The 23,120-nt window shown below is 50.5% G+C and overlaps 9 protein-coding genes across 9 annotated transcripts; 4 read left to right on the plus strand and 5 right to left on the minus strand.

The window, feature by feature from the left end:
• Positions 1-905: 905 nt before the first annotated feature.
• PtrM4_076830 (uncharacterized protein) lies at positions 906-1,231 on the plus strand (the record flags this gene model as incomplete). Its single annotated transcript, XM_001940641.2, has 2 exons — positions 906-990; positions 1,050-1,231. 2 exons carry the CDS (start codon positions 906-908, stop codon positions 1,229-1,231), a joined length of 267 nt encoding a protein of 88 aa, XP_001940676.2.
• Positions 1,232-2,056: 825 nt separating this feature from the next.
• Positions 2,057-2,773, plus strand: PtrM4_076840 (CENP-N multi-domain protein; the record flags this gene model as incomplete). The annotated part of the gene is made up of 1 exon (XM_066106243.1): positions 2,057-2,773. One exon carries the CDS (start codon positions 2,057-2,059, stop codon positions 2,771-2,773), a length of 717 nt encoding a protein of 238 aa, XP_065963181.1.
• Positions 2,774-3,142: 369 nt separating this feature from the next.
• On the plus strand, positions 3,143-4,938 carry PtrM4_076850 (Pkinase domain containing protein; the record flags this gene model as incomplete). The annotated part of the gene is made up of 3 exons (XM_066106244.1): positions 3,143-3,226; positions 3,348-4,868; positions 4,936-4,938. 3 exons carry the CDS (start codon positions 3,143-3,145, stop codon positions 4,936-4,938), a joined length of 1,608 nt encoding a protein of 535 aa, XP_065963182.1.
• Positions 4,939-5,510: 572 nt separating this feature from the next.
• Positions 5,511-6,676, plus strand: PtrM4_076860 (RbsK, Sugar kinase, ribokinase family; the record flags this gene model as incomplete). The annotated part of the gene is made up of 3 exons (XM_001940643.2): positions 5,511-5,572; positions 5,642-6,140; positions 6,191-6,676. The coding sequence occupies 3 exons, from the start codon at positions 5,511-5,513 to the stop codon at positions 6,674-6,676; spliced, it is 1,047 nt and encodes a 348-aa protein (XP_001940678.2).
• A 1,480-nt stretch (positions 6,677-8,156) lies between these two features.
• PtrM4_076870 (uncharacterized protein) lies at positions 8,157-9,710 on the minus strand (the record flags this gene model as incomplete). The annotated part of the gene is made up of 2 exons (XM_066106245.1): positions 8,157-9,299; positions 9,582-9,710. 2 exons carry the CDS (start codon positions 9,708-9,710, stop codon positions 8,157-8,159), a joined length of 1,272 nt encoding a protein of 423 aa, XP_065963183.1.
• A 3,080-nt stretch (positions 9,711-12,790) lies between these two features.
• PtrM4_076880 (ProP, Permease major facilitator superfamily) lies at positions 12,791-14,564 on the minus strand (the record flags this gene model as incomplete). Its single annotated transcript, XM_001940645.2, has 2 exons — positions 12,791-14,373; positions 14,486-14,564. The coding sequence occupies 2 exons, from the start codon at positions 14,562-14,564 to the stop codon at positions 12,791-12,793; spliced, it is 1,662 nt and encodes a 553-aa protein (XP_001940680.2).
• An 869-nt stretch (positions 14,565-15,433) lies between these two features.
• On the minus strand, positions 15,434-15,793 carry PtrM4_076890 (uncharacterized protein; the record flags this gene model as incomplete). The annotated part of the gene is made up of 1 exon (XM_066106246.1): positions 15,434-15,793. One exon carries the CDS (start codon positions 15,791-15,793, stop codon positions 15,434-15,436), a length of 360 nt encoding a protein of 119 aa, XP_065963184.1.
• Positions 15,794-17,915: 2,122 nt separating this feature from the next.
• Positions 17,916-19,274, minus strand: PtrM4_076900 (PAT1 multi-domain protein; the record flags this gene model as incomplete). Its single annotated transcript, XM_001940646.2, has 1 exon — positions 17,916-19,274. One exon carries the CDS (start codon positions 19,272-19,274, stop codon positions 17,916-17,918), a length of 1,359 nt encoding a protein of 452 aa, XP_001940681.2.
• Positions 19,275-20,397: 1,123 nt separating this feature from the next.
• PtrM4_076910 (uncharacterized protein) lies at positions 20,398-23,103 on the minus strand (the record flags this gene model as incomplete). Its single annotated transcript, XM_001940647.2, has 1 exon — positions 20,398-23,103. The coding sequence occupies one exon, from the start codon at positions 23,101-23,103 to the stop codon at positions 20,398-20,400; it is 2,706 nt and encodes a 901-aa protein (XP_001940682.2).
• Positions 23,104-23,120: the final 17 nt, after the last annotated feature.

The following is a 23,120-nucleotide window of genomic DNA, read 5'->3' on the forward strand; positions in this document are numbered from 1 at the left end:
TCCACATGCGGCTACCGGTGGATGGCTCAGGGTACTATATTTGTCTGGATCTGAGACCCTTCTTGCCCAGAAACTCTCAAGAATTTCTCTCCGTCCACAGAACAAGAGAACGAACTAAGCTATATAGTGGCACCTGCAGCAACGGATCCGCACTTTTGGAGCAATCGGCACGATGTTTGGACGGTACAAACAGGTTGCTTTGGTGACAGTAGGAACGAACAGGTGAATCCATAAACGACAAGCCGATATCATACTACAGAGCCATGGTACTGTCGAGATTCCCCTCTTGCTCGTTCTGGAGCGCGTGCCGACGCAGCTCAACACTGCACAATATGATCTCACCATGTCAGTCAGCGGATGCCTGTATCACCCGCCTTCACACTTCGCAAACTACGAGTTATCGCTCCCATCACAGTACACATTCGTCGCCTTTTTTCTTCACATTACGAAGACGTATCTCGGACTACAAACAATACGACCTTGACCAGACATACAGCAAAATCAGTATGCCAGCCCTCCCCCCATTGAACGATCCTGTTTCCATCGCCATGGCTGCGATGGTGTCACAAACACCACCTCATACCCCACCTCGCCAAATAGCACAAAAACCGTCCAAACGCTCAGCAAGAATACCTGACGGCATACGTCCTCTTCGAGGCTTTTCTATCTTCCATCGCTCGATATCTCTGCCAGCAGCTAAGCCGGCCGACCCTGCAACTAATCTCTGCATGTATTGCAAGAGTATGGGCCATTGGAGCAACGACTGTCCACTGTATTGCACGTTGTGCGCGAAACACAACAAAGACGCACGGGGACATACAGCGAGCAATTGTTCGCCAATGTGTGTGGCGTGTGACGGTCTTGGGACTATCAAACGCCACAACGGTGATGAAAGGGCAACAGAGATGCTGGCACTAGAATCTAGTGTGAAGGCATTGAGTGTTATGGCGCTGGAAGCGAAGACTCGTGTCGAATGTGGCGCTCAAAGCAGTGAGTTGACCTATCCTTTGTCCTGCTCATAAATTTCAAGTTGCTGATCAAGATGCCAGGTACACAAGACGATCTCAAATGTAACCTCGACCGGGCTCTCATGTATGCAAAGATGGCAATGCAGGATCTGGAGAAATTAGGCGAAGCGTCGAGTGCAAAGGACGCCGGTGATGAGTATGAGCAGGATGGGAAGTTTCATATTGATTCGCTGGACCCGTTCAACGACTGTCATAGGTACTGAGCTACCTTGCAGCGATATGTGACGCTATCAAAAACAGATTGTACATACCTAGTAAGTCCACAGGTCAGCCCGGTGTATAACATTGAGATGAACGCTGACTCGCGGATGTAGCAAGAGCCCTCGCATATGTTTTTCACAGCATCAAGGCTGTGTAAGAAGAGCTTCTAGAATACCAAAATACTTAATGCTTCAAATTCTCCAAGTCGCCCAGTTTGGCGTGTCTCTCATCATCCGACGTCAATAGTCACGCCTAACATGTATACTGCTTTTTTATTCTCAACCAAAACTGGCTCCCATACTCGTAAAGCCTGAAATGTACCGAATCCAACTACTCATAACTACCATGTATCAGACGTGCCATGCACCTTTTCTCTACATGACCTACAAATGAACAAGAGTCCAGCGTCCGGCGTTTATCAGACGTGTCATCTGGTCATTCCATGAATGCTGTGACGACGGTAGAATGGACAGACTACAACGGGATCATTCATGTTGTTCGTGTGACGTAGTTGGCCAGTTGCTGTGCAGACATGTGGAATGCTAATTGATGACTAATGCGGTGCAAACACGGCAAACACGTGCAGGGAAGGCGGATGAGGGCCGATAGGTCTCAGCTATCGCACCTCACTCTCAGCCAGCGCGCCTGCTCGTGTGGTCAGCCTGCCTTTTACATCTTGGACTGTGCCTGCTGATGGAGACGTGGCTGTTGCTCCTACAGGACGCTGGATTTGCTGGGGGTGGCTTGTAGCCCGCAATTCCGAAAGGTACTCACCCAATTGTCCCGCTCCATGCCACTCGGCCATGGCTCACAAGCCGCCCGCCGTCATGTCCGGCGGCTCAGCACATGTGCATGTGCATGCTGAACATGAGGCGGCCGCACGCAGCAAAGCGTTACCGCTGTCGTTGCCGTTGATGACCTCCCTCTCTAATGTGGCAGCAGGAAGCTCTCACCACAAAGGCAGCCGGTTGCCCACCATTCAGCCTGCGTCGCCGAACAAGGGCGCGCCGCACGCTTCACCAACCTCCAACCGCCCTGCATACTTTGCGATCCCAAAGGGCCACCCACATGCGACTGCCATTGTCAGTTCTGCGTCGTCGACTACTGAATCACTATCCGAGTTGACACCGTCATCGTCGCGGGATTCGCTACCGCACCCCCAAGGGCGCAACGGCCCTACCACGCCCCAGAAGCAGTCGCGTAACAACCGGCGGAAGACTCCAACAAAGTCGGGTGGCAGATGGAGTAGAGGAGGCGCTTCTTCAGATGACACGGCCACCGACCGCAAACCGCCCACCTCCCAGCCAGCTGAGCACGCGCAGAGCACCACCCGCTCCCCCCACACTTCGTCCAAGACACGCCACCAACCCTCTATTGCTACCAACACCCCATCGAACCACCAGCCGCGATTCATGGCAACAGCCTTTGGAGGTCCTTCGGGTGACTCGCGACGGGGAGTAGTATCTCCTCGCCCCAAGGGTCGCGGTATGACGAAACCACACACTTATATAGGCCTGAATGCCACGTCTGACTCGCCCATGTAGAAGCCAAAAACACACTCTGCCGCAATGTCACCATCTACGGACACTGTCGGTACGAGAATAGTAAGTATGCCTGGTCGCGTCTGCCGAATGTTGTAGTGACCCCTGTCTAGCCTGTCCCTATATCCACGACAGCCTCAAGTTAAACCAGAATGAGAATACCAAGAAAAGGTTCAATGTAGACTCCCCGTCATTCACGCCGCTGCAGGCAAGCACCAATGGATCCGTCACACCTTCGTCTCGCAGCGCTGCCATTTCGCCCAAGGCGGCGAACGCGGCTGTCTTTACGCCCAAATCGCAACGCTCCAGTGAGTCATGAGCATTTGCCTTTGGCTTTGCATACTGATTTCCCAAGCCGTTACTACACCGCACATGCACGCGAAAGAGCCTGCCATCGATTGGCATACGCAAGATTTCCAAGAATTCGTTCCCCAGAACTTTGAGAGCCAGCAGATGGTGCGCCCACACTCTTCTTATCGTCCACCCTCCATCCCCGTATAGTACATCAAGTCTGCCTAGGAGAAATCTTTTCGCCAGAATTGGCTTTCATCTGCTCCTCGACTTACATACAGTCTAGGTCGATCCCAATGTTGGCTACGATCCCTTCAGTACTCCCACCAATATCTCTTCAATGGCCGGCCCAAGCCACCAACCGCCTACCATCAATCCCTATGCTCAAGATGCCTCGGCGACGTACTTTCAAAACGCCAATGCTTTCCAAAACCCAGCGTACCACTTGTACTGGCCGGTAGGACCGCAACCAAGCGGGCTTTTAGCTTATCAGCGAACGGCGCATGACTTTTTTATTCCGGATGCCTTACGAGAAGAATTACAGAAAAAGGCGGAAATTGCGCGACAAGTTGCTCCTAATAGCACTTTGCCAGCTATCGAGCAGTTTCATTCTTTGTTTTGCTTGGATATTTCGCCACAAAAGAACACAGCACCGTTCGGCTATGCCAGCTGGATCTACAAAGCCGTGTCTAGCAAAGATGGCAAGACGTATGCGCTACGCCGTCTGGAAAACTTTCGTCTCACGAGCGAGACTGCCATTAGGTCTGCTCAACCCTGGAAACGCGTCTTGAACGGCAATGTGGTAACCATCCATGAAGCATTTACCACTCGCGCTTTCGGCGACAGTTCCTTGATCCTGGTCACAGACTACCACCCAAACTCCAAGTCGCTTGCTGACGAACACTTCAAACCAGCGCAACGGTTCCATGGTAGGCAGCCAACGTCATCCCATGTACCAGAGCAAGTGTTATGGGGTTACACTGTCCAGATTGCATCTGCTTTAAAAGCCATACACGGGTCCGGCTTGGCTGCAAGGCTGATAACGCCTTCGAAAATACTCCTTACGTCCAAGAACAGGATACGATTGAACGCATGCAGTATCATGGATATCGTTCAGTTCGACAATGCTCGTCCTGTTTCCGAACTCCAAGCCGACGACTTTATCCAGCTCGGACGATTGATACTTTGCATCGCAAATAACAATCCCACGGCTCACTTGCAGATGCAAAAGTCAATAGACTACATCACTCGGAGTTATACAGCCCGCCTCAAGGAATGCGTTCAGTGGCTTCTCAACCCTCAACCGTCATCCGGATCGCCATCGTCTCCTACTTCACCTGTGCCGATGCAGAAAGACATTGATACCTTCCTTGCGGGCATCGCTGATCAGTTCGCTTCCGTTTTCGACAGTGAGCTACATGCTCAGGATACACTGATCGTCAACCTTGGGAGAGAGTTAGAATCATCAAGGCTAGTCCGCCTGCTTATCAAACTCAGCATGATCAATGAGCGACCCGAGCTAGACGCCTCCCAAAACATGCCAGGAAATGCTGGTGCAAGTTCATCCACGGTATGGGCGGAGACAGGAGAACGCTACTACCTTAAACTTTTTCGCGACTACGTTTTCCACCAAGTGGATCAGAACGGTCATCCAGTTACCGATCTGGCGCACGTGTTGGACTGCTTGAACAAATTGGACGCGGGTACCGACGAGAAGATACCGCTCATAAGCAGAGACGAGCAGAATGTTTTGATCGTCAGTTACCGCGAGGTGAAGCGGGCGCTGGAGTCGGCCTTCCAAGACTTGGTACGAGCGGGACGGGCGTCTGGGAAATAGGATTCTTCAGACTAGGTTCCGCTTGCTAACCTCATAGTGAACAGCGTGAACGAGAGAATTTCACGAGGAGACCCTCAAGGGTCTCGTCATTGTCGAATCACGGCAGAGGATCATAGTAAGATGTGAAGACAATTGAATGGGTTGGGTTGTTATGAGATGTAGTTGCATGAGTTGTACGAATGGCACAGTTGTTGAATTGCTGGAGTGGTTGGAAACGGGATGGAATGCAAGACGTAGATTATTCATAACGCAATTCAACGCTTTTCGGCTTCATTCATGTCTGAGCCAGTGTATTTGGGGACGTAATCTGGTGGTCGTGGCGTGATATCTGGTATCAATCTGGTGAGCGCCCTGGCAATAGCTCTATCAGAAATTGGTACCCTGATCATGTCTCCCATGTCCCTATTGAGGAACACCCAGCAACCCAAATGCGCCCTCGTATAGACCTGTTCAAAGGAGTTTCTTTTCTCCGTATCAGTAGATGTGGCCGGCGAAACCAGTGGTATTAGCGCGAAGCTTGCTGCCCCTCCTATGAAACCCTGCCCCACATTCAGCACTTTCTCTCCATTCCAACAACAACAACAACGCCATATCACAAATTCTATACCCAAAATGCCTGGAAACTACGAACTACTTTGCCTCGAAAACCCGCTTCTGGATATCCAGGGTGTTGGGTAAGTCAATTGCATTCCGTTTAGCAGTGATATCGCAAGACCGCAATGAGCTCTGCTGACAGCTCGTAGTGACCAGGCTCTCCTCGACAAGTATGGCTTGAAGGCCAACGATGCGATCCTTGCCGATCCCGAGAAGCACATGGGTCTCTACGAGGACCTGATTCAGAACTACAAGGCCGTTCTCATTGCTGGCGGTGCAGCGCAAAACACAGCGAGAGGTGCGGCATATATCCTTGAGCCAAACTCGGTCGTCTACATTGGCTGTATTGGCAAGGACAAGTACGGTGAGACGCTGGAGAAGATCTCTGCCGATGCTGGTGTCAAGACCGAGTACCTCTACGATGAGAAGACGCCCACCGGTCGCTGCGGTGTTGTCATCACTGGCCACAACCGTTCCTTGTGCACAGACCTCGCCGCTGCGAACAACTACAAGCTCGAGCACTTGAAGGAGGAGCGCATCTGGAAACAGGTCGAGAATGCCAAGGTCTTTTACGTCGGCGGATTCCACTTGACTGTCTGTGTTCCAGCTATCAAGGCGCTGGCCGAGGAGGCTGCCGCTAAAGACAAGGTACGACGACCAGAATCTGACTTGAAACCGACTCATACTAACTCCTACAGCAATTTATTCTCAACCTTTCTGCGCCCTTCATTTCGCAATTCTTCAAGGACCCTCTCGACGAGATTCTGCCATACGTCGACATTCTCATTGGCAACGAGACCGAAGCCGCCGCATTCGCCGAAGCCCACGGTTACGAGACCAAGGATGTCAAGGAAATTGCGAAGAAGATTGCCAGCTTGCCCAAGAAGAACACCAACCGACCAAGGACCGTCGTCATCACCCAGGGCACCGACCCCACCATTGCCGTCAGCGCAAAGGACGGCAGCGACGTCGATGTCAAAGAAGTCTCCGTGCACGCAATCACCGAAGACAAGATCAACGACACCAACGGTGCCGGTGATGCCTTTGCCGGTGGTTTCGTCGCCGGTATCGTCCAGGGCAAGCCGCTCGAGAAGGCCATCGACATGGGCCAGTGGCTCGCCAAGCTCAGCATCCAGGAGCTGGGTCCCTCGTACCCGCAGCCCAAGCAAACTTACAGCAGCTAAGCGTCTCCCTCTTTACACTTGAGTGAGCGCTGAAGCTCGTGTATTTCAACAATCTACGAGAGAGAGAGAGCATACTACACCGCGACGAGGGGTCGTTGCTTTTGCCGTTCACCAACGATTCTCGTTTTGGTAACGGCATCGCCGAAGATGATAAAGTATCACTGAGATGGTGTGTTTGACCTTTTGGGCGTCTTATCTTACATAAAAGTGGAGATTTGGCCTTTCAACAGCCAAAGATGATACCCTCAGCCAAATATGCTGCTAGACATGAAATAAACATTTTGACGATGCAACATAATATGTTCCTGTGTGTACTGTTGGAGTTGTGAAACATGAGTAGCCTTTTGGAATAAAATGGCCAAACGGGCCACTAGTGGCTTGATATGAGTGAAAGAAACAATAGAAAAAACATGGCAATTAATAGAGTACGGTGTACAACACGTCGTTGAGCATGTTTCAGACATACAGATATGCGTGAGAAGATAGGACATACGTGCTTAGAATTCTTCTTCTTCTAGCCATTTCTGATGTCGGCAGATAAAGTGCATGTGATTTCCATTAAACGATAGATGTATGCATGCTGATGCTGATGTTGGTGCTAATGCTAATGCTAATGCTAATGATGGTTTTTAGTTAAATAGCTATCTTTGGACTACTTTCCACATGTTTGTTAATGTTGATAGTCCTTTGCTTCGCCCATGTGTTTGATTACACATACATACAGTATTATCAGTCAAAAGTGTATTGTACTTCTAGTGCTCGGCCATGTGTGAGATCAATTGTGTCGCAGTTTACAAAGACCTACATTCGTAAGCTACACTAAAGTTTTCTTGTTCATTTGCCAGCTTGTCGAGGATATTACATAAGGGGACAGGTATCTAAATCCTAGTCTATCTGCGTTGCGAAATACAGTTCAAGCAAATTTGTTGTGTACGCTAGAGGCAGCCCTACCTACGTATATTTACTAAGTAAATACTATATTTTACTAAGTACAAAGTATAGAGACAGTGCCTCAACTACTTACTTACATTGTTATTATATTAAAACTGCGTTATAAGAACCTACTACGAACTATCGACGTCACTTATATATACAACAATTATCTAGATCTTGGTATTGCAATGCTGCAAGCAATGCTCCATTATCATGCCAATTTCCTTTCTCATCCAAATCCGATAGCCAATATCACTTGTAGGTTATTTTAGATTATTTCGGACAAGCCTGTCCTATATCTTGGAACTATTAGTGATCGGAGCAGGAAGACCATGTAAAAGGCTGCATTGAACACTCGAAATTTGACCAGCGTCGTATACATAACCGTCCTAGAGTCATTCTACAATTAAATCATCAGGGACTCATCAGAGTCAAATCCACATGACATCGTCATCCATCTCATGATCTATACTGGAAACTATCTCATGGCCGACGCTAACAGCGCTCAATCAACGCCGCCCAATGCTCTACCATCATACAGCTCCTGCTACTCGTCTTCTTCGTCCTCATCTTCCTCGAGATCAGTACGTTCGACAATGAGGTTTCCGCTTCTCCCGATGCGCTCCTTAATTGTGCCACCAGCCTTGAGTTCAAATACTTCTCGCGGCATAGGCGACACAAGCTGAAACTTGTACTCGTGGTCAAAGTTCTCTGGCTCCTTGACATCGGCGCTGCCTGCATCTTCGGACTGCAGGATATCGTGGCATTCTACGAAAGCGTAAAGTTCCTCGATATGTGCGTCTGCGGCAAACTTGCGTACCACGCGGTCTGCATTCGGCATGCGGAGGCTGATCCGGACGATGTCCTTTTCCTCGGTGCCTGGCTCAGGGCGTATTGATGCTGCGCGCCACTTGCGCCATTGTGCGAGGTTCTGTGCGTAACGTTCGATGGCTTGTTCGCGCTCTAGGGCTTCTTTCTCTTCGCGCGCTTTGCGCTCTGCTTCCTCCTTCTTCTTGCGCGCCTTTTCACGGTCGGCGGCTAACGAGCGCTCGTAGGCGCTATTTTGCTGCTCCCGGATATTCCGCGTTGCTTGTTGTTCTGCGCGCTGGCTTCGTACGCGGTTCAAGGGCTCCGTATGTTGCTGCATCGCCTGCCGTAGCTTTGCGATGTACTGTTGTGGTGGCGTGGGTCCGACTACGCGGGTCGCAATTCCCATGGCTGTTGACGAGACCTGTGGTGTATGCACTATGAGCCCTGTGAAGGGGAACTTTGTACACGATAGTGCCGCTGAGACCTGGTATGCTTCTGAATCCTGGACGTTGCCGGCCCACAGTATTATGTTGTTGTCTGGGTGCCGAACAAACTCAACAACTTCTGGTGCGAGCAGAGTATCTCTCACGAATGAGGTTGTCTCATCGTGTTCAGGGCTGACCAGCAATACCATCAAGAACTGGAGGTTCTTCTTCGCCAGGTCAAATGCCTGCGCATAGCCACTTTCAAAGAAGGGCAGATTGTGACTCCCGTATTCCTCCTCAAATTCCCGGATGAATCGTGCGGCCGTATCGCGTGGGTTCAAGGGCCTTCGTCCGCTTGCGCTGCGTTGAGAAGCGGGTGTGTTGATATTGCTGGCTGTAACCCGTCCCCATGTGCGGGCAAGGAAAGGGAACAGCCAACCTAGTAATTGGAAGCCCTTTGAGACAACCGAGTACAACAGCGAAATTGGCGCGAATAGTACGGCAAGTACAAGAGGAGCTTGTGTTCTGACTTGGCTTTCTGGCTGCGGGACAACCCGAGGCGCAGATTCTATCCGTACTAGCCGCCCGCTACTCGTTGAAGATCGCGGAGTTGCGAAGCCATTCAATAGTGTCTCTTGTCGGCGAATGTCTTGTGGTGGTGGTTGCGCGGCGGCGGCAGCGGCGACGGGGTCTTCGGTTGGTTCACCGTCAAAGAAACGGGTTACCGCGATATTTACATTCCATTGTGCGCGCTGCAGAATGGGGATTGCCTCAGGTGTTGCCTGATCAGTGACGGCGGTGTATTGTTGAAGTGCAGCTTGTTGGTCGGGTGTAAGAGATGCGAGGTCTACGACGGCGTCCGCCATCTTGAGTATGGAAACGACTCTTGGTTGATAGATTGAACTGTGCGCGAATATTCCTAGATTACTTCTTACGGGGAGAAATATGTACCGGAAAGGACTGTGTGGTGAGAAGCGGGATGGTGAAAGTACAGAAATTATGTGTTAACGTTGCCTGGCCTTTACGGCACTGATGATGTACCTAGGGTGGTCGGAGCTTCTGCCCATGAGCCCTCGACCACAGAACGTCACGGCTGATTCTCGGCACACTAGCAACCCGCGGGGTAATGCCCAAGTATCCATAATCGTGCTCTGGTTGTCACGATGGATTCGTGATAGAAACTTGGGAACCACTGCATAACTTTATCCGGTGCACAATATGAATATCGGGTACCGCTCCGAAAGGGGCCTTAGCCCCTTTCGGACATGTACACCGTATTTCCGCACATACGAGAAAACTCAACCATGTTGCTTGTGATCATCGAGGAAGATGGTGTTTTATCGTGAATTTCATGTCTGAGTCTATTCGCTGCGTTTTTGAAGTATTTTGCCCACTGTTCATAGAATTGTATGCCTCAGGCGGTGTGTATAGAAATATGTGTTCAAAGAAAATGTGCTCGTACGAACTTAATGCAAGTGTGAAATGTATCATGAGAGCAAGCACAACTGCCTGTGTTCGCCATACCTTTGTGCCAAATATTCCATAGCCAAAGACATCATCACAAGCCACACTGACACCCGACATAAGGGGCTCAGACATTTATGGTAACAATGATGCAGCCACAGCTACACGGCACCGCTCTGCAACATGTTGAAGACCTATACTATGCACAACATCTGTATCTAGTCGCCTCACTTTGATGGGAGACAGTGACAGGAGTGAAATTTCACTTAGCACCCCAAGTGACAAATTGTAACCAAACCAGGTCATCCCTACCCCTACTAGCAACCTGACAGGTGTTGTTACGGCCCTGTTAGTTTTTTGTGTTCGACCCAGCCCCACATCGCTTCAAACCCGCTTTTTTTGCCCAAAATTCATCCAAACTTCGTTTTTTCCAAATGTCTCGAGTAATTTATGCACTATATATTGTTTATATTGTTTCTTTCACTCATATCAAGCCACTAGTGGCCCGTTTGGCCAAGCGGTAAGGCGTCGCACTTGTATCTAAGGAGCAATGCGAAGATCACTCGTTCGATTCGGGTAATGGGCAATTTCATTTTTGGAAGTTATGAATCCACCACGCCTCACGGCCGGGGTTCAGATGTTTTTTACGCATCTATAAGCGTCTAACACTCACCTTTGCCTACCAGAATAGTCATTGGCATTTTTTGGACAATTAATGGATTTTTGCTGTGGCAAGCGGCTGGGCAAAGCTTGGCTCAAACTTGTCTATTATGAAGCCGCCACTATACACTCATCCTCTCACTACATCTACAAATGAACATCAAGCTGTAAGACATGCCTTACAGGCAGCCTTGCACTGTATTGCTGATTATGATATCCGTGGTACATTTACCTATGTAGGTACCGCCTGGGTGACATGAAATACTTGACATGCGACTATACAACGGCTACTGTAGTCGCCACGCACGCCTATCAAGAACAACACGATCTAATTACCCTTCTAAGTATATTAAGCCAGCCAAATGATACCGTGATACCAAGGTAGCTGTTTGGCTGCTATGGACACCTCGCGACCCTTGAGATTATGAGAGCTCAAGGCTGACACAGTTTATTTCCTCCTCAGAGGGCACAGATGTACGTAAATTCTATGTCTCATACTCCAATAGCTTTCATGTGATCGGGTCTTACTATTTGCCCTTACGCTGAAAGCTGCAGGAAGCTCGCTTATCATGAAAACAGAAAATAATTCCTGATTGGTATACAGTAGTCAAGAGAGCTATTTGATGTTGGTCTATCTTTCTCCGTTAGTTCCTTATATACCATGCCACATTAGGGGGTTAAATGATATAGTGACGTTGACCAATGTCTTTTATATGAAATGTCCTTGGTCATGTTCGTCAAGATCTCAGTTTCCTACAGAAGGATGTGTCTTCTCACGTACGGAATACCTGTCACGAGAGGCAACGAGCAGTAATCTCAGAACTTATGAAGAAGTTTGATTTGTGTGCTACGTACAGTACTCAAGTGTAAATACAAGACGTTGCGTGAAGAAACGAAGTGGAGAGTTCCACCAGAGAAAGATATATAGCGGAAGGAAGCTTGTGTGACGTCATACAGATGTCGGGGCAGTAGCATACTGTCGAGGATAGTACATTGCGCTGTTGCGATAGGAGCGTACGGGTTAAGAGCAGGAGCGCATGGGTCAGAGGCAGGAGTGTCAAGGGGACCACGGTGGTTACCGTGACAATACCCTCCTCTTTCACTTTATTTATGACAACGCAGCCGCGTCGTATATACGCTATGACCTAATTCACTGTCGCCCCAACAACCACTTAGCAGTCGACTAGCGAGGGGCGTAGTCCTCATGATCGAGTCAGAGTTCTGGGTCATGAAGACGTCATTGGATTCCTTACTGCCCCACCACCAGCTGCGCATTGGCCTTGACATAAATGCCTCTTACTCGCGCTAGGGCCATACCTGACTTAACAGACTTAGGTCACCGCGCCCTTCATTTACTAGCTAGTATACTACGGCATTGGAGAAAAAGGAGGCTGTTGAGAATTACACTGACGCATGTCTGCTTGAAGGAAAAAGAGCGGATGTTTTTCGTGTCAGTATGGGAGAGTTGCAAAGGCTTGAGTAAAAAATAGAAATGGGTATGTAAATTTATATTATGTAGATGGTTATCAGTATAGAAGAAGGCAGTAAAGGGTGCATTTTTACATCTAAAGGATTATCATGATTTTATTCGTCTGATATAATAATACAATCAATTTTACTTAGGTTTTAGTTAAAACCTTAGATGTACGAAGGGAAATCTTGTTAGTTGGTTATTCGTACGATTACGTTTTCAATTTCCCTTACTCAACGGAACATTCACAAGTGGACAATTGATAGAATATTTATTTCGTGATATCATTTCATTTCGATTTCGCTGCACGATATTTTATGTGCGCGACACTTGATTTACAAGAAACTTGGCTTAAACCTTCTGCTCATGCCTGTGGTGCTGCGACTCCGGCGCTTCCTCAAGTTGCATAGCTACCGCCTTCTCGCCATCAGCATCCAACATGTCAGAGACACCGCCAGTGCCCTTTGTAAGCTCCGCACCCTTGCGGCCGATAAGGTACCAGGGCAGACTGAACATTGCATCGAGAGATTCGAGCGACTTTCCAGATGTCTCGGGAAGGAAGAAGTAGACCCAGACAAGACCGATGAGAGTGACGGCAGAGAAGAACATCATTGTGCCTCCGTGAGTCATGGAGATGAACATGAGAGGCACAGCTTTTGAGTTTCCGTACTGATTGACAAAGTGGAATGTCATGGCGATGGAACCACCCAGAGCACGGAGTCGGAGAGGGTAGATTTCAGAGTTGATGAGGTACTGGATCGAGTTCCATCCTAGAGCCCATCCGAAACCAGAGATGTAGACCATGACGATGGCACCCATGGCGGCGTGTTTTTCAGCAGAGGTTTGGGGCTTGCTCTTGTCTGAGACTGTAGTGTCGCAGAGGAGGAAGATGGCCATGTAAAGCATGGATGTGAATTGTAGACCAATACCAGAGAACAGAGAGCGCTTACGGCCGAGGTAATCGATGAGGAAGAGGGCGCAGAGTATGGAACTGATGAACTTTACGACACCGAAAATGGCAGTGGCAAAGAGCTTCTCGTTCTGACCAGTCGTGCCCATCATTTCAAAGTACTTGGGAGCATAGATGGTAATGCTGTTTGCGCCGGACCATTGTGCGAGCAATTGGGACATGACCGAGAGTTGGATGCGGTAGAGGTTGGCCTTGCTTGAGAACAACTCGCGGAGAGGTCCAAGCCAGGTCGTACCCATGGTAGCCTCACGCTCGCGGTTGAGCTGGTCGTTGATATCCATGATCTCAGCGAGGACATAGGGGTGGTCGGCAGGAAGGTTACGAAGCTGGGCCATGTTCTTTAGGGCCTCCTCGTGGCGACCGACTTTGATCAACCAACGTGGGCTCTCCTTTGCACCCCATGAGAGTGCGAAGATGACACCGGCGAACATGATGTGCATGCTGTTGGGAACGAGCCATTGTGCATCCGTTGCCTCTGAAATGTGGATGGAGGAACCCCAGGATGCGAAGTAAGCAAGCATGATGCCAAGATACACGGATCCGGAAAAGGCACAGACACAGAGACCACGAATAGCTCTAGGTGCGGTCTCAGCCAGGTAGGTGGGAGCAACGACGGTAGTCTGTCCAATACCAATACCAGCAATGAAGCGACCAGCGTAGATCTGTCCAATCGATCCAGTGAGAGAGCTGGTAAGGAAGATGGTGATACCGATAACCCAGACGAGGCAGAGCTGTCGTGTGGCCCAGATACGACCGATCTTGTCGGTGACGAAAAAGGCAAGCAAAGCGCCCAGGATGGAACCCATTTGGACCATGGACGTGATGTTTGACAATAGTTCTGCGACTTCGTGTTCGGACTTGTTCTTGTCTTTGAGTCCAAACTTGATCTTGAAAGGCTCCAGCTCAGAGGTGGTTCCGATAAGACCTTCATCAATACCTCTGGCAGCTCCCATCAGACCGAATACTGTGTTATGTTAGCCATATGAACTGTATAAAGAAGTATGTTCTGATAAAGTGGTGCGCGCGCATCTTGGACAACACCACTCAAAAGCAAACAGCATATCGATCTGACTTACCAAAAACTCCATACCAGAGACGCCAGTTAAGGCTCTCCTTGGGAGTATCCTTTAGGTTTTCGCGCCACGGGTTCCACATGTTGGGCAGAGTTCCAAGGCTTGCAATAGACGATCGGATTGCTGCTTGATCTGCGAAACCTGTGTCCAAGCAACAGGGAGGAGAGGCAGTAGCACTTTAGAAACTGTAAATGAGCGCTCCTCTTATACCTGAACTGATGGTGGGGTACGACAGGCGGGGATGCAAAGTGTGCCATACAGCAACCGTATTGCTTTGGCCTACCCCAGACCCGAATCCGGAAAGCTCGTCTCCACGTTTGCTCACGGCCAGTAGCCCCGGGCTTCTATCGAGCGAGAGGCACCGGATGACCTTCCCAAGTTTCTTCATTCCATCATTCGCGTAGGACGACCCTGGCTGTCGGCTTGAAGGCGTTGGTACCTTACTTGGTGTGGTATCCCGACCGGTGATCCACTGATCAAATACCGATAGAGCACCCACGCCTTCAACCTAGTGCGACAACCCTCCGACGCATGCCCAGCAACGCGGGTAAAGGTTGGCAGGCTTGAGTGGAACAAAGCTTCCACGTCAGTGCGTAGCGTAGAGCTTGGCGTGAAGCTAATGTGCGAGTCAGCATTGGCACCACCACCGCTACGAACCCCGCATAATCCCCCAAGCAGACGCTCGCGTCCCGGATTTTCACGAAAAGCTGACAGTCTAGAAGAAAATCATTAACCTTTCTTGTCAGTGACCGCAGAAGAGCCGCCATTGCTTTGGATGTTATTGGCAGGGATCACTGCGGGAAAACCTGTCAACTGCGGTTAATCTCCAACCCGCGGACACCATCTCACGCTACCTCGTAACGAGTCTCTCTCGCCGGTAAAAGTAGGTCCGAGTGATGCCGGGGCCAAGACTGTTGGTCTTTGAAATATCAACCCCCTACGGAGACCCCATTAGGGCGGCATGGTCACACGCGATGCGGCTCCAGTTCCCTCCGTAGCGTGCATTCCTGGCGCCAGATTTAGCTTGTACCAATGCAAGCGGTGCTTGGAATGCTTCGCCTCTTGTTGAGACGTCTTATCGCCTGGCGCAATGTACGTACGAAGGGTGTTTTTCTTACGACCGACCACACCCTCAAGTAGATAGCTCAAGTAGATAGTCGGACCGCTCATCGGTGTCTTGGTGTATCTCGGTGTCGCATACTCGTCAACAAGGGATTTGATGAATTCCCGTATGCTCCCATGGTTCGTGTAGGATACGAAATTAGACCCGTCGAAGCGTTGTGCAAATGCATGGTTAGAAAATTCATCCATCTGTACGGCTGCGGCTGACTCATGACTCGGCAGTTTTCACAAAACCCGACGATTTCAATCGCCGTGGCTGGACTGTCGCCTCCGTCGTCGTACTTGGCGGAGGCCAGGCTCCGAGAATACTCAAGTTTCTCCACAGGGCGTTTTACTCATTGTCAATATTCTCGTACGAGATGACGGGAGCCACATGTTGCCACGTCCAAAGGAGATGGATGTCCGTTGTTAGCAATATCGTCTCCACAATCTTATCTGCACAACCCCAAACGCTTTGACCATCTTCTCCACGCAGGTCTGCAATAATAGAGGGGCTGCCAAAAAATAAGCTCAATATCTCCGCGAAGTGCTTGCTTTACCAGGTAAACGGTCTTTACAAGTGGCCCCAATAAATGGAGAAGCCAAGTCAATGGTGCTTGCCCAGGTATGCAGCGTCAATCGCTCTGATCCGGGGAAAGGTGATGTTCACCAGGGGAACTGTATGTTCAAAACAGTTGAGAACATTACGCACAATTGTCTCATGGATGTCATAGCTCTTGGCTAGATTCTTGGGTGTCCTGACAGTGAGCTGTGGGGCTTGATGCGCGTGCGTGCTGTCGGATAGGTAGACTGCATCCAACCATGGAATGGATGGCTGCTAACCACGCAGCATGGGATGATGAGATCTAGACGTGCTTGAAGAGATTCGACTTGATTGGATTGACATCCCGTGCGAAAAAAATAGTACACGTGATGACACCTCCACCGGAGGGTGCTCCTTTCACGCAGTGTTCATCATACCGATAACGGTCGTAGTCATGATGCGAGTAAGTCGAGATGTGCCGATTTTTCCGTGGAGACAGTGGGTCATACTTTCCTGCTTTTAGCCCCCCCAGGGTCAAATACGGTAGCGTCTGTTTAATCATGTGAGTGTCGGAGTTCCAAGAGTCGGGTGCAGAAGAGGATGCCTATTGAGAATTATCGCATGATATCGCGGAACTTCGTTGCCGGAGAATTTTCGTTGAGTAACAGGCCGGTCTTTCCACAAGCTGACAAATGTTGATTCGTGGTTAGCGGCGAGGGTAAACCTGCTTGGCTGTGTGGATATCAACCAAGACGCCAATGTTGGGGATGACCCATTTATACGTCTTGGATGGGGTACTTGAATCATGTACTCTGTACCTGGGAGTCAACCCCGCTGCGGAGAAGAATACAACTGGAGTACGGGGGATATTTTGATGCCGATGATTGCTGATTGAGCATGTAGGATCAGAACTCGTGATGTAAAAAGACCTCGGTTGGCGGCAGCGGTGAAGGATCTGATGAGGCGTGTGATAGAGTGGTGGAGAAGAAGGATTTCGTGGTTTCTAGAAATGGGAAAGTGTAGCGGTGTACTCACTGTATTGACATGGATTTCAATACCTGTTCCAAGATTGATTTGTTGTGACCGGCTTGGAATTAACCAATTTGTAGACGGCAACCACGTCTGGGCAACACTCCCTGGAGGTAAGAATCTAAAAAGCTCGGCAGGGCTCTCGTTTCAACCATGTAATCGATGACTCTCAAGAGTCGAAGTTGAAAACCAAAAAAACCGAATAAAAGTCTCGAACATGGTGAAAACTACCTCCACATGATCCAGTAAGAGGACACTGGGACGTTTAGTATGCGCCTATGCTTTTGATGTATACGAACCACCCGGAAATCCGAAGCTATGACACGGAAAAATTATCCTTGAGAATCATCGCCCGAAAAGCTAAGAAGGTACTCAGAGAAGGCTAAGCTATGACACGGAAATGCTAACCTGGGAAGTCATCACCTAGAAAATCGAAGCTATAACATGGAAAAGCCAGCATTAGATGTCACCGCCCCCAAAAAGGTAAGCCATCGCCTAGGATAAGCCAGGTCATCAATTCACCCGGAAATCGCCAGCCATCACCGGTGAAAGGCCGTGCCATAATCTTCCGCCCCAATCATGTACATGTGCATTACCATTGTCTACGTTGACCACCTAACGTATCTGCCTAACCACGCATCTATAAACCCAAAAAGAAAATACCCACTTCACAAGGCACAAAGTTGAACTTGCCAAACTACCTCTCCCTCCCCGGCAACATCGACACCACCACTACTTCCACGCCTACAGCTCAACCCATCAGTCCATATCCACCCCCGTCATCTCCATGCCCATCTCCACCAACGACGGATACCCCGTCAACTCTAAACTAACATCCACCCCATGCATTTTCCTAAACTTAGTCCTCGCATCCATGGTGCTCTTCTCCACTTTCAATTCACCAGGATACGTAGCAATCAGTCTCTCAAGTTCGCGTCTTGGTATCCTGAACATTGCCATGATCTTGATTTCAGTCGGCAATTTGCTGTTATTGTTTTTGTTGTTCAAGGAACCCGAAGTAGACTTGGAAGATGTACTGCTGACTTTTCCGTGGCCATAGTTGAAACTAGGGTCGGGTACGCCAGGGTACAGGACGTCGCGGAGGTTGAGGCAGAGGGATTCGACGCCGATTTCGCGCTCGAAGCGGAGGAAGGAGTTGTAGAGGTGGTGGGGGTCGATGGTTGGTGGTACGCCTGGGGGAGGCGGCGGGGGAATGTTCAGTTGATGGTTCACATGGGCTTGGTGGACTTGCTGGGCTAGCAGCTGGAGGTTTGGAGGGGCGTGGTGTTGGCCGGCTTGAAGCGGCGGTAGGGGATGATGATGGTGGTGCGGTACGTGACCACCTAATCCTCCTAAAGCTCCTTGTGCGAACTGTAAGAAGGGAATGGCGGGCGCTTGAGGGGGAGGGGGAGGGGGAGGCGGGATGTGGTTCATGTTGTTAAGCTGGCCACCTCCTTGTCCTAGGACTTGTGCGATGCTGTGATGCAGCTGTCCTAGAGTATGGTGAGTAGCTTGGACATGTCCTGTCATTGCTGCCGCGCCCACTCCAGCGGCACCTGCGGGTACTGGTTGCAGTCCTGGTGGCAGTGACACTGTCCCACATCTTAAGAAGACCCATACACTCCTCAGCTTGGGCAAATCATGCCGTAGACTCCTGTCTTCCTTCCTGCTACCGAGGTAAGCTGTCCATATCCTCAGGTCCTTCTCTCTAATGCGAAAGAGCACACTTGTTATATTGGTAGAGGCTGGAGGCGTGACGACGCGGAAGATGTTTAAATCGCTCGGGTGCGTAAAGAGGAACTTGTTTTGCGAGTAAAGTATGTCCACGGTCTCGGTATAGACCTGTTTATTCGCCCGAAGAAGAGCGACATTGACGTTGCGGTGGTCAATGGTGGCCAACTCGGGGGCTTTGCCAGGCCACCAAAAGGGCGCTCTCGATACGAGCGCAAATTGATAGACGCGGTCGCGAAGTTCCCTTGGTAGCGATAGCAGAAGCGAAAACGACGGATCGGGTTGTGCAGCGTGCGGGAGTCGTGGTGGAGGCATGGTTGCTGCGCTGTGTGAAGGGTTGCGGAGTCGCGCTGGTCGGCTTGGAGACAGCGGGGGCGCGTCTATCATGGTAGCGTCTGAGGAGCTGCTACTGCTCGATGCCGAACGCGACCGTGAGGGGGTTGAAGTGCGAGAAGTCATTTTCCTTCAGCCTAACCGCGCAGGTGTTTGCTTGTGAGTCGTTGCGGGGCTTTCGGTGCAATGCGACTGTGACGCGATGTACAATAGGGCGCAATCACTCGACAAACGGAATTGCGCAATGTCCGAAAGTGGTAGGAGGCGTCAGAATACGGCAATACACGCGCAGGCAGAAGTAGTACGTAGTCGTCGCCAGGACGGCCGAAGTGAGAAAGGAGTGAGGGGAAGTTTCGAGCGGGATGCGACAGTGTACCCAAGTCCCTCCATCACCACCCAAGCGCTCGGAGCACGGCTGTGGCTAGGCGCTGACGACGATCACTTGTCGTAACCCCCAACCACTTGGGCTCTGATTTGACATGACTATGGCTGCGCCGCAATATCCCTAATTCATTTTGACAGTATTCGGTCCTGTATCGTTGTCGAGCGGACGTCCGTCTGCAGGTACGCCGTACTGGCTGAACAGCGATGATCCACGGTGGTATGTGGGGAACCGAATCGATCCGCCTACCGCTGGCGCAACGTTGCGCTGTCATACGGCGTTGGAAATCCACAATCACACAGAGAGACCAATCTTATCATGTGCAAGGTACCAAGATTGCATGTGACGGATGTAGCCCTGATGACAGACTGATGACAGATTCTTGGTCTCATGTGACGCTTCTAGCCACAACGAGCCTCATCCTGACACAACACCAAACTTGGATGAAGATGCTATTGCTTCGAATTGTATATGCCATTCGCCTGGATGGCTGAATGAAGTAAATCACTGCTTAATGCTGACTCACATATCATCACTTGAAAACCTTTGGGTTGCAACATGGCCGTTATTACTCTCAAATATATGTTCCCAAGTTCATATATCACAACCAAGTATATCAAAACTTTTTTCCAAGAACCATCTCTATTTTTCTCCTGTAACCCTACAATGTGCAAGAATTCGAAAACAGCAAGAACACCGATGGTGCAATGCGAAGCGTCAATATATACCAGAAGCCTAACACCCAATGAGTAGGTAAACCCATCAACCACCTCCACCAGGCAAAACACCGCCTCTCTACTTCGCCTTGCCAGCCAACCGGCTGCCCCGCCGTGTCTTCATCGCCGCGTCCCTACGCACATCCGCCGCAGACTTGACCCGCGAAGGCGGATCATTCCGTCTAAACTTCATGCTGCTCGATACGGGCTGTGCATTGAAGCTAGCGGTGCGCGGCTTGCGCCAGCCACGAGGGCCAACGCTCATGGTGCTGGACTTGCGGCGCTGCAAGAGGGCGTCAATCTGTGATTGCGAGAGCGGCTCGGCGTTGTCGAATTCGGGCAGGTTGGAGAGGTCGAAGTTGTCCCAGTCGATGCCGTCACTAGGGAACAGATGGCTGAGGCTGCCGCGACGGGTGTCAGGGGGTTGCTGCGTGTAGATGATGGGTTGGGCTGGGCGGTAGGCAGCATGAGGGTGTGGTGGAGGCGAAGGCAGCGCGGTAATTTCCTGGGGCTCAGTGTAGTTGATGCGCTGGACCTTGCGTGGGCTGGAGCGTGTGCCGTGCTGAGGTTGAGTGGCAGTACCAATCTCCTCATACTCGTTCCCTTCCTCGGAAGAGGACGAGTACCTATCCTGGTAACGCTTCCACTTGGTAGAGGGGCGCTGGGGGGGAGGAGCCTCGTCCCCTGAGGAATCGCTATCATCAGCTTTTACACGCTTGTGGGAGTGCTTGACACGCTTGAGGGCAGGCGCTGAATGCTCGTCTTCCACGATGGGAGCAGCACGACGCTTCTTGCCACGGCCGGCGGCAATGGCCTCCATCTCATCACGACGAGCCTGCATCTCGCGAATGCGGATGTCGATCTCAGGATGGAAGTAGTCGTAGTAGGCCGAGTAGTCGAAATCCTTCTTGGACAGTCCACCACCTACCCATTCCCTGAAAGCGTCCAGCTTCTCAATCTTCTTGTCAACGAGCTTCACCTCAATGTCACCGCGGTGAATGGTGAAGGACCCAGGACGGATCGTACGCTGGCAGACGAATTGCTTCATCTGCGATGGCGCACGATGCTCAATGTTCATCTCGTACAACGCGTAAACAAGAGTGAGCTCATGAGGCTTGGGCTCGCCATGGGCATAGTGCTCGTGAACCGGGTAGTTCTTGAAATCGCGAGTCTCGCTCAGACGCCCGTTCTTACAAGCCTTGATGAATGTGCTAGCGACAGCAACCTCGTTGTAATGCTTGTGGCCAAAGGCAGCTGCAAAGACACCTTTGGGCTCCGCCGCGAGGCTCACACGCTCATCGACCTTGACGTTGGCAACCTGGCAGATGTAGGCAAAGTCCAAGAAGCGCTCCATACAGTACAGATGCGCATAACCAACACAGTCGTATGGGTCAGCTACTCCTTTACCGTACATCATGTGCTTCTCGTCGAATGCAACGCGGTAGTTGCCAACCTCAGTCGTACCCTTGCCAGTGTACTTGCGCATCGGACACTTCTCAAAACGACAGTGATTTTGAGTAGCAGAATTGTAGCGACGAGCAGAGTCGGAAGCTACAGGCTGGATCCAAATGCGCAGGTCACCAGGGTACTGGGTGATGTACTCGTGAATCTGGCGAGCAGACATGGTGCGCTTCTTGAACTCGTGCATGTGACCAATTTGTGTGTACTCAAACTTGTAGTTGGTCGACTCCCAGTCACCATGAGGAAGATCCATCATCTTGTACTTGTCGCCTTCCTCGGTGTACTGATTGATGCGAGCTGTGCGCGTCGTCTCACCACGAGTCGAGGTGTTGATGCGAACCCAAGACTTCTCCTCGACCTTCTTAGGCTTCTGGCCAGGCTTGACCACGGCGGTCTTGACAGGCTTGGTGATCGAAGAAGTGGACGGGCGACGGGAAGAGATTGCTGGAGGCGTGTGCTTCCCTTCAACTGGACGTGTTCGCTTGATAAGGGGAGCCTCATCGTCAGAGACCGATCCAGAGCGCTTGCGCTTTTGGACAGTTGAGACCGATGTCTGGCCCCAGGACTGTATATATGATCCTGAGGCGACTGGCTGCTCATATTGCATGGGAACGTATCCATTGTAGATCTGTGGTCGGTAGTAAGGCCCAGTCGGGTATAGTGTATAAGAATCGGGATCGGGATATATATGTGTAGGCTGAGCAGGCAATTCGGGCTGTGTATAATCAGTGCCTTGAGGTAGTGCACTGAGCCCAGGTGTGATGCCCCAGAATGGTGATAGCGGGGTCGTGTTCGTGTTGGGATCCCAGTCTTCAAGGGCTGGATCTATAGGAACTACTGCATTAGACGAGGCGTTTGCATTGTCGACCATACTCTTGGGCATGGTCGGAGGAATCTGAATGCTATATGTGGGCGAAATGCCCAAATCGTTTCCACCAACCTGTTGGGTTTGGATAGATGAGTAGCCCAAGCTGTTTCCAACAATCTGCTGGGTCTGGATAGATGAAAAGCCCAAACTACCACCCCGTTGAGGCTGTTGAGGTTGTTGAAGGGGGTCCTCAATAGTCGAGAATTGTGACATGTCGAAATCTTCAAAGTTGGAAAAGTCATACAGATCCAAACCCAAGAAATCGTCTGAACCGCTCAAGGCGGGTTTGTAAGTGTTATAGAGAGTATCTTGTTCAATCGAACCAGGCAAGCCTACTACACCTCCAGAATCGCTCGCCTGCCGAGCACCAGCTCGGTTGCGAGGGCGCGGTGATGGCATGCTACCTTTACGAGAGGGAGCATGAGTTGCGTCGTTTCCGGAAGCGGAGTAAGCCATGGTCGAAGGGACTGCAG

This window comes from Pyrenophora tritici-repentis, chromosome 3 (assembly GCF_003171515.1).
Source record: "Pyrenophora tritici-repentis strain M4 chromosome 3, whole genome shotgun sequence".
NCBI classification, from domain to species: Eukaryota; Fungi; Ascomycota; class Dothideomycetes; order Pleosporales; family Pleosporaceae; genus Pyrenophora; species Pyrenophora tritici-repentis.